The sequence below is a fragment of the Lycium ferocissimum genome, chromosome 4 (genome assembly GCF_029784015.1).
Source record: "Lycium ferocissimum isolate CSIRO_LF1 chromosome 4, AGI_CSIRO_Lferr_CH_V1, whole genome shotgun sequence".
Taxonomy (NCBI): Eukaryota; Viridiplantae; Streptophyta; class Magnoliopsida; order Solanales; family Solanaceae; genus Lycium; species Lycium ferocissimum.
The window spans coordinates 24,424,448-24,434,890 of record NC_081345.1 but is presented as its reverse complement, the minus strand read 5'-3'; the positions used below and the strand labels follow the sequence as shown (position 1 = coordinate 24,434,890).

At 31.4% G+C, this 10,443-nt stretch overlaps 1 protein-coding gene across 1 annotated transcript; it reads right to left on the bottom strand.

Moving 5' to 3' along the window:
- Nucleotides 1-7,586: 7,586 nt before the first annotated feature.
- Nucleotides 7,587-10,427, bottom strand: LOC132051897 (uncharacterized). The gene is made up of 3 exons (XM_059443155.1): nt 9,468-10,427; nt 8,352-8,580; nt 7,587-7,953 (listed from the first exon to the last, which is right to left on the bottom strand). The coding sequence occupies exons 1-3, from the start codon at nt 10,235-10,237 to the stop codon at nt 7,789-7,791; spliced, it is 1,164 nt and encodes a 387-aa protein (XP_059299138.1). The 5' UTR covers nt 10,238-10,427; the 3' UTR covers nt 7,587-7,788.
- Nucleotides 10,428-10,443: the final 16 nt, after the last annotated feature.

Below are 10,443 nucleotides of genomic sequence, written 5' to 3'. Positions count from 1 at the left end.
CGTTCTATGTTTCAAGGTATGATCTAATCCATCTTTGTCACGTATGTAAAAGCATAAGAGCACAAAATAGCAGTAATCTGCAATAAATTATGTTCCTCACAAGAAAGATATCAAATTTGAAGTCTAAATAATATTTAAATAATAACATCGTTTTATTTCATGATTTCAAATGACATATCTTCATAGAGGTATGAATTGATATGGAGTACTTTATCATTACTCCATGCAAAAGTAAACTTCACAAGATGTCATGCTTGTAACCTATGTAATTTGTTTTAGAAGAAAAAATTAACTTTAAACTTTAAACAGATTATTCCTAATTGTAACATGATATATATTTGGCGATCATCACTATGAAATATCTAGTCTATCATTAATATAAGCTGGACTGAATGAAAATTACGCGTTCTTTTTATCAAATTTTTCTTGATTCACTGCTTTAAAGTTGCTTTTTGCCCATTTAAGTCAAATGGCTGCCTTAATGATCATTCTGCTAAAGCACTTTGGCTTTTCTGTGATTGCATTATGTCACCAGTTTCAGAAACGCAGCCTCAATAGACTTTGTTATCTTAAAGTCAACCTTCCAAAACAGAATGTCTGGGCATTCCATTCTTTTTCTTCCTTCATCAACCATCATAATCAAATGTTGCGGCTTATAGAAATTTTGTTTTTTTCATGAACTAAACCATCCCTTATTCTACAAAAAAATATCGTATCTATTCTGAAATTGTTGGAAAATATTAGAGACAGAAATACTAATCACACGAACTCTTACTGAATGAATAACTTGCAACAATTAACAACAAATGATAAGATAGATCATTGGATGTGAAAAATGGTTTGAGGCACGCTATGAAAGGTGCTATTTTCAAAGTAGATTTCTATTGCCACCCAAGTGCAAATAACAAATTAACGACCTACTTACAAGATAATGAACCACTCAACAATCTTCTAATTTTCATTCGAAGAACTCTTAAATTTAGCAGGAATTAGAGTGAATGAAGAGAATGGGCGCTCTTAAAAGAGTGAAAAGATGAAGTTATAGAAACTCAAGTTATCATCATTTTTCGACTTGCGAATAGGTACTTATTGACTATTGAGAATGAAGTATGTCTTTTCATGCATAAATGTATCCTTCTTAGTTCTTACAAAGATTGGACACATCTTTTCGATGAATAAACAGATGTATCTTACAAGGTTTGGATGTACATTGCAAATTAAAAAAATTTGTGTCTTTTAAGTAATAGATACATTTAACATTGAAATCACTATAAAACCAACAACATGCACAAGAATACAAGTTTAGTGCATGACTGTTAAATTAAATTGTGCCCGAAATTATAGTGGCGCAATTTGAATTTTGACCCTCTTAGCAAGTGTCCCGCGAGAAGATAGCATGTCTAATTTATATAACTAGGCTTATAGACTATAGTTTTGCGAAAAATATATTTCTCGAAAATATTTTTCATGAGAAATGTTTTTCTAAAAAATAGACCCGTTCAAAAAAAGGGTCAAGTTGGGCAGGTCCCAGCCCATTTTTAGCCCATTTCAAATTTCAAGTAATTTTTACCAACGTTAAATTTCAACCCATTTATTATCTCATCCCATTTTAGTTGGGTCAATTTCAGCCCAACTCGCCCATTTGACACTCCTAGTTTTGACAAAAAGATTAATCATATGTATATTAATATAGGTAATTCTTAAATTAATATAAAGACAATTGATCCGTAAATGAGCACAACTTTTCTCTTAATCAATCAAAGTCATGGAGCGCTAACTAAATAAAAACCAAAATTTTCTTTTCATGTATTTGACTTCATCCTTTTCTTTTAGGTCGGATAACATTTTATTTCATTCTTTAGCAATTGGACCATTTTTTCCGGTTTATTAAGTTGTTCTTGCAGCTAGGGGTGTACATGGACGGGGTTGGTTCGGGTATTTTAAATATCAAACCAAACCATTTGTATTGGGTTTTTAATTCTATAAACTAAATCAAACCAACAAAAGTCGGGTTTTCTCGGTTTTTTCGGGTTACTCGGGTTTTTTGGGGTTTTTTCGGCAAAGTCTTCTACAAAATATATAACTTCTACTTCAAATACTTCTTTAGTCCTACTAAGATAAGACTATCTAATTAAGATATTATTTAACAAAATAACACAAAGTGTGAGATGAGAGATGACATTGTACTAAAATATTCAACAACACAAAAGTAACGAAAAAATCGAATAAATAAAATGATCATAATCTAAAAATATTAAGTCATGCTATAATAAATATGACTAATTTATAAGGCATATAGAAAATGATGATAATCTAAAAGTAATAAGTCATGCTAAAATAAGTAAGGCTAATAAGTATTAATTACATGACTAGATATTAAACAAAGAAATAACATAAAGTTATGTATTTTCACTATTTTAGAATTGATTTCTTTTGTTAGCGTTAGTTTTTTTTTTTTTGTCATTCCTAGTATTTTTATTTTAGCATTAGTATGAATTTGATTTTTGTTGAGTTACTAACATCTATGAGCTATAAATCTTATTAGACTATTCAGAATTCTAAATCCAAACTTGAAATAATATATTAAAAAACAACAAACTATGAAAAAGTTTAAGAAATATTTATAAATTACATTATAAATAAACATTTTTGTGTATAAAATATTTTTGAAATTTTATATATGTAATGTCGGGTTGATTTGGTTCAGTTTGACTTTTTTTAGTTAAAACCAAACCAAACCAATGGCAGCAGTGTTTTTCTTTCTAAAACCAAACCAAGTCAAATCAAACCACTAGTCGAGTTTTTTTCTCGGTTTGATGCGGTTTCTTTCGTACACCCCTACTTTGAGCATAAGAAGTAGGCATCTTTCCTACTGCAAAATTGTGATAGTGGGTGGTCGGCCAACTAGTAAAGTTTAGTGAGATGCATGTGGAAAAAGGGTACTATTGGGTTGAAAAGTCTAGAAAAGTGGGGGTAAAAATGCGGGGGAGAGAACAGATGTGGTAAATACTTGCATGCATTTCGTGTTTACAGTAATTTAAATAATTTAACTTATCACTTTATCATAGTTATGTGAAAAACATGCGTATGAAAATAGTTTTGGAACTAGGTTTTAATTACGGGTTCCGCAAAATACAATAGCTTTGGCCAAATTATATTTGTACGATAAAATTTACTTAATATCTATAAATAATGTATTCTAACTCTAATAAATTGTTTTTTCTCAAACTCAAATCTCATAAACTCAAAATTTTAAATATACTTCTATTTCGAATATATATACTTATCTTGTATACAATTGATATTGATATGATATAAATATCAAGTTAGTTTCAAGGTGCCATGGTTTGTTAATTTGAAGCAGAAGGAGAATCTATACTACATAGAGAAGAATGCTAAAAGTTAAAAAAGAGCAACAAAGTTCTCAAACTCTTTAGTCTTAAAAAAATAGGAGTAAAATAGATTGTGAATCAAGCACGCATAAAAAGTTAAAAGATTTTTCACTATAGAAACCGACCATCCTACCGCCCAAGCACGTGCTTCCCTGAGAATTAATCCAATTAATACTATTAACTTGACTCAAGTCGATACCATTTCTCCCCTACACTACTTGAATACATTGCTAATGCACATTTAATAACGAAACGTATATAATTTATAGCTTGTTAAAGAATGTCTTTTTTATTTTGTACTACTATTTAGAAAAGGTAAAACAGAAGACGCAAAAAGAACTTGAACTTTGCAAAAGCTAATTAACAATGTAGACCTGTTCTAAATTGTGTTTCGTAATGGAAGATTGGAAGTACAGAAACGAAATATGAGTATATGACTATCAACCAGTGAATGTGACAGTGTCAGAACTCAGAAGTACACTATATAGAAATAAGGTATGAATCAGAATGACCATAATCGTCAAACTAGGACTCGTATTAATTAAGTTATCACTGGATCGTAACGTCTAATTACAGTTTCTTTATGGTTATAAATGTTTATGGTCTCTTCACCTTCCTCATCTAAAAATTGACTCTCACTTTTAGCATATTAAAAAAAAAAAAAAAAACTCCTTTTTTACTCATAGTATTAAATACTTACTTTAAATTTTTTTTTAAATCCAATCAAAATATGCACCAATTAATATGGATATATTGATAAATTATGCACTTTATTTATTATTTCTTAAATAACGTGAAAAGTCCAAAATGAACGGAGAGATTATAATTCTCATCGAAAAACGGCCAAAACTATTCTGGCACTAACATGACCTTTCATTTAAAAAAAGGGTCTATAGTCTAATCTCTACTCCTATTGTCACTAAAGTGGCTCAAAAAAGTCCTTTAGTTTTTATTTTAAATTTAATTAACATTTTTATCTCAAATAATCTGCCACCTGTCCTAATTAAATGAAAGTAAGCCAGATATACCCTTACACTATATGTATGATTCAATTTTATCCCTTTACTATTTTGCCTTCTCGACTACTACGATCACCACTTCTCCACCGGCTTGCCACCATGTGTTCCTAATTAACCCTCCCTCTCCTCCACGACTCTCATATTATATACTTAAAGGTTTTATGAGGATATAGTTGTTATAAAATAGGAAATAAAAGACTAGTGTGAGGTGTACTTTAATTTAAAAGTAACTCCGTCATGAAACTATATTATAATGCGGGGTGAGAATATGTATTAACAGTTTCTACATAGCTAGTATGTTGCTTGTTTCAGACATGTATGTATAGTGGTTATATTTGCTAACTTTTTTATATAATTTTGATGGCTTGGTCAGCTTGCTTGTATCTCGACTAATTTAAGGCACCTGCTATCCTTCACAAGGGGAGATACAACAAGTAATAGGCACTTGCTATCCTTCACAAGGGCATGTACAATAAGTAACTCTGCAATTAGGAAATGTCTAATTACAAGAAGCAATGGTCATATCTAACAACTACTGCACTTATAAGGAGATCATTTTGTAATTTATGTGGCATTTTTCACTTTTCGAGAGTCAATTTGACTAAACTTTGAAGCTAACTTGGATTAGATTAACTTCATATTTTAAGATTAAAATTTAAATATTTAAAAACTACATGAAAGGTATTAATAATTTGCAACTTTTCTCATATCAATTTGGTGAAAAATACATCTTAAAAATGCATATTTCCGAGCTAATGATTCATTCAAGATAAGATTAAATATGGTGGCAAATCGGTGGAGAGTTGGTGGTGGAGGCGGCAAAATTGAACTATACATATAATATAGATGCAAAATTAAATCACGTGTATAGTGTAAGGGGGTCCACTTATTTTAATTAGGACAGGTAAAAAATGTTAATTAACAATTAAAAAAGAGGTTTATTAGTCCAAAAGGATAATTTTAGCCATTTTGGTAAAGATAGAAGCAGATTTGACACCAACTTTTAGCAAGGGATAAATTTATCCAATTTCACATAGTTTAGGTGTAATTTTGATCCATTATATCCTCATATTCGCTATAAAGTCTAGAACTAAAGATTGTCTGCTAATATTTTCATTAAGACTCAATATCGTGTTAGGGGGATTTCACAAAACAAATGACAAGGGTCATTACACTTAAACAATAATAGGATTCTTAAGTGGATATACTTTTGTTGGTAGATGTTTGGTTTATTGCATTAAAAATATAGAGGAAGTATAATAGAAAATATGCATCTTATTTAAACTAGGTAAACTCTTATGCCCAATTTTGCCTTGGCTTTTAAAGACATTGTGAGAAATGCTTTGTGACATTTTGTTGTTTTATCTCAGAATTAGTTGTAATTTCGGAATTATTTTCCCACATAGAGTGTAGGATAAAAATGATGCTACTAGAATTGTAGTATAAAGAATTTCGGAATTATTAATTTTGAAATTTAAAAATTCTAATAAACGTGAGATAAAGTAATTCTATAATTTAATCCTGGAATTGTTATCCTTTTTACGCACCAACCAAACCACTCCTACGTGTTTCAATCTTGTTTTGATAATTGGTCAAATTATAGATACAAAATTGTTAATGAAAAAGGATGACTTTAATACAACGTAGAATATCAAATTGTATCTCTAACATGTGTGAGACATGGGAATGTGTAACAATCTTGCAACGCTTGTAGAAAATAAACATTATAGAAACATTAAAATTTATTATATTAATATTATCCTGATATATTGTATTAGTATGATAAATATAGCAGGAGATTATATCCTGCTGTACTCTGTTTAGATGTATTATATTTGTTGCTACATTTTTTATACATTTTATATAAAAACATTAAATTTTCATGTACATGTGTTCACAAATCAGCCTAGTGTTCTTTCAACGGACGGTTGAGATTAAGTACGTAGAATAATAAGGTTTAATTAATATGAGTTCCTTCATCTGACGGCATTTTAATTAATTAGTCTTGTTGACTTGAAACTAATTATCCAAAACAAAGATTATTACTTATTATTTTTCACTAAATAACAATTGTAAGTTATCAGTAATGATGAGTCGTGAAAAACAAGCGAGGTTTATATAATTGCATATCAAATTATAATAATGAAGCTTTCATATTCTTTTTACCCACACCAAAGGACAGGTATAATGATCTAACACGGGGCTTACACTCTTTTTGCTAGTCTCTTTTGAATCCTTAAGATATTCAAACTATAAAATTAAGAAAGTGTTAAATCATATGGTCTGTAAGAATTATTATGCCATTAAAGTCAAAAAGTGGCTATTTAATAATAATAAAGTTGCTACTGTGTAGTTACATTTCTACCTAACTCTTACCTTCTCCAACCATTATTTTGAACCTCTTACATTCTATAAAAGAAAGTCAAAGTTATTACGGTTACAATTATTTAAGAAGAGAAAAGTGTTCAAAGTACAAATTCATTTTCTTTAGGATAGCCTACTAGGCAATGGTGGACTGCCTAAAATGACAACAATTTAGGAGTGATCACTTCTTAATCTTGTTTCTTGATTTGCACATATGTATCAATACTTTTATTCAAATTGTTTGAGAACGAACATACTCAACGAAAGTTTTTTCTGAATTCCAAAAGTAACACACAAAATGTGATCAAGGACTAAGGGAGGTTAAACTTTTCACCTTTTTTATTTTTGGAAACGCAGAGTTCCAATAATCTGTAATTGAGAAGACCACATAAGGATAGTAGCATTTGTCACTTTTTCCTTTCCTTAAATGTTCATCAATAAGTTGTTCGTTTTAATTTGAAACCAAAGGGCATACTTTATTATATTGCTTTGTTACATTCCTGATTATGAGAAACTTCTCTATTTTGCCAAAAGCGGACAAATAAATTTAAAGCTTTTCTTAAACAGAAACTAAAAGAAGCGAGACCATTAATCAAACAATGGTATAATTTTTTCCTGATGTTTACACCAAATCAATAAATGCAAGATACATGTTTCTCATATCCACATTTTATCACTTGACTTTTTTAATGTTTAATTGCTAAGTTCAAATTGAATTGTTTGATTTAAGTACCGGATGCTAAGGTTAAATTGTATGATACACATTACTCTTGCAAGGAAAACGTGAATGCAAAATTGGAAAAAAAGCTCATATTGGTTGATGTGCATGTTAGATTGAAAAGGCGTATATATACAAGTTACAATTGCTGTCAATTGATTGTTACATCATTAAACTCAACCTCCAGCAAGCATTCTGCCAGCCAGGGTGGTTTTGGAATATTCATTCACACTTTTGCATACTACTAGTAGTAGTAAATTTACATTGACCAAACTTTAATACTCCTGTAAGAACTTTAATTGTTCGTGTCACAAAATTTTCCATGCATCCTGTTTTGTACAGCTTTGATAGCAGCAACTCTGGCAGCAGTGGCAGCTCTGTTTGCTGCCATTACTGCCCTGTTCACTTGATCATCCACCCTACGTATGTTGATTGCATTCTCTGCTGCCTTTCTACTAGCCTGCATAAAAAATATCAGTAAGATTATGACAAGTCAATGCTTGAGCAGTTGCATATGTTTCTATAACCAGAGAGACTTAACTGCAAGGAGGTGTAGGGTAAGGGGTTGTTTGGTTGCTGGTTAGACAGTGGATTATTCATGCATTAAAATTAGTATAACTAGTGTACCATGTTTGGTAGCAGCTTAGTTGCTATATATAAAATTCAGTAAACCTAAGTACTGTGTTTGGTTACCAGCTTACAATCTCACATAACTAATACATGTAACGTAATCTGCATAACTAATACATGCATAACTATAACCAGCAAATCAAACAACCCCTTAGTATTAAATGAGAAATCATGACTACACGTCTTGTGGCTGGTACTGATCATGTTGAACTAGAAAATAAATTTTACCTGAACGGCTCGAATGACAGCATCAGTAAGTGGGGGTAAAGGAGTATTGAGATTGCCAGAGGCCCATTCACCACACCTTGTGTCACCATTTCTAAATGTGTACATTCCATAACCTTGCTTACGACCTTCATGCCATGACCCTTCATAGCAATGCCCATTGGCAAAGTGATACACACCAAAACCATGAATCTTGTCTCCAAAATATTCCCCTGCATATCGATCACCATTCCTGCACCAAATCCATTCACCAAGTTGCTTATCACATACTCTCACTCAATGTTCATAAATACTAAAAACAATCAAGAACCAGATAGTGACATGAACTTCACTCTAAATGGAAAGAACTTTTAGGAAAAGTCCAAATATACATAATTAGTTCTAACTTGATTGATGCTAATAAATTCACAAAAATCCAAAAGACAGTAAACTGAAAAAACATTCAATTTCCTTCAGAACTCTGTCACTTATTCCATCATCATGCAAGAACAAAACACAGTCCACAAGATAATTAATATTCCTCCATCTCAATTTATATGACACTTCTATATTTAGTATCTATTTACTCTCAATGAGCTATTTATAGCCACACAATAGCTGTGGCTTATTTTAAAACACAAGTTTCAAAGGTCCTTCTTTCTTAAACTCTACGCTCAATCAAACAATATCACATAAATTGAGACCCATATCACAAGAATTATCACTGATCGTATCTGTAAATCTCAAAAAATGACTTGCACCTAAGATTCACAAACAAATAAAATAGGCCTTTGGACATAAAAGATGTGAAATTTGAAAAAAGTGTAGAATTTATAAAAAATAAAAAAAAAAACCGTATTTGAAAGTTGGAGTTGTGTTGGACATGAATACACTTTGGAAAAATGATGAATTTTTGTGAGTGATTTGGAGTGAAATCAGTTATATGGAGTTTTTCGAATTTTCGAATATTCCACAATTCTAACTTGCAAAAAATTGTAACAATTTTGTTTCCAAACATGATTCCGGCAAAGAGGTGAAAATTATCAATGGCCAAACAGGCCTGAAGATTCTAATTCCCAGATCTGAAGAAGTTACTCCATAGCAAACAAAGTTCAACTAAAGAAACCAATTTTTTCTTACCTGAAATGGTAACAACCAAGGCCATGTTTAACACCACATTTAAACCCCCCAACATAACAACTCCCATCAGAGCAACTCTGTACACCAATTCCATGACTCTGTCCATTACACCATTCTCCAACATAACTATCTCCAGTATAAAATTTATACACTCCATAACCATTTCTCATTCCTTGTCTATATTGTCCTTTATATTTACTACCTCTAGCCCAATTCTCTATTCCATACCCATCATACTTTCCATTAATCCAATCACCTTCATATCTACCCTTCATAAAAAATGTATAAACCCCACTTCCATTACACTTCCCTTTATGAAATTCACCTTCATATAAATCTCCATTACTGTTAACCTCTACTCCTTCTTTCACTGTTTCATTCTTCTTTTTTACGTCTATTTTTTGCTCTCCAATGAACCATTTTACTTTATTACTCTTATTTGACACTAAACCAAGTTTCCTCTTGAACTTATTATAACTCCTTTCAATTGTAGTCTTGTTTTTTCCGGCTAAGTAGAGTAAAATTGCAATGAAAATTAGTGTTAAGAGCAGATTTTCTGACGTGGATATGTTGAAGAAATAGAACAGTAGTGTGTATATAGAAAGCAAGGAAACCACTATAACCGGTCGAACCGGAATTGAGGTGGTTTTTTTATGGGGTTTTTGTTCTTCAATGTCCGGTTCTTGATCAGCTGACCGGATAGTTAGAGATGATCGGAGAAGTGAAGATTGAGTTCTTGTAAGTTTCGGTTTGCTTTTCTGACCGTCCATTTGTTAGTGGGTCCCAACAGTATGTGTAATCCCAACCGTTGGATGATCACTGTTTGATCATGTATGTTGATATGGCGGCTTCATATTTCAGGTTGGTGGCGCAGGTTTGGCTGTTTGAAGTGCGCAGGTTAAGCTAGTTTTGAAGTAATAAGAAAGAGCAAGAAACAGAGATAGAGAGAGAGGGTAATTTTAGAGTGAGGGAGGGA

What these genes read in the sequence shown, in the direction of transcription:
- LOC132051897 (XM_059443155.1), bottom strand. Translation starts at nt 10,237, where the DNA reads ATGGACGGTCAGAAAAGCAAACCGAAACTTACAAGAACTCAATCTTCA. An exon ending in CTTGGTTGTTACCATTTCAG is followed by an intron (nt 8,581 to 9,467) that starts GTAAGAAAAAAT and finishes GATTTGGTGCAG; the next exon opens with GAATGGTGATCGATATGCAG. An exon ending in CTGTCATTCGAGCCGTTCAG is followed by an intron (nt 7,954 to 8,351) that starts GTAAAATTTATT and finishes TTTTTTATGCAG; the next exon opens with GCTAGTAGAAAGGCAGCAGA.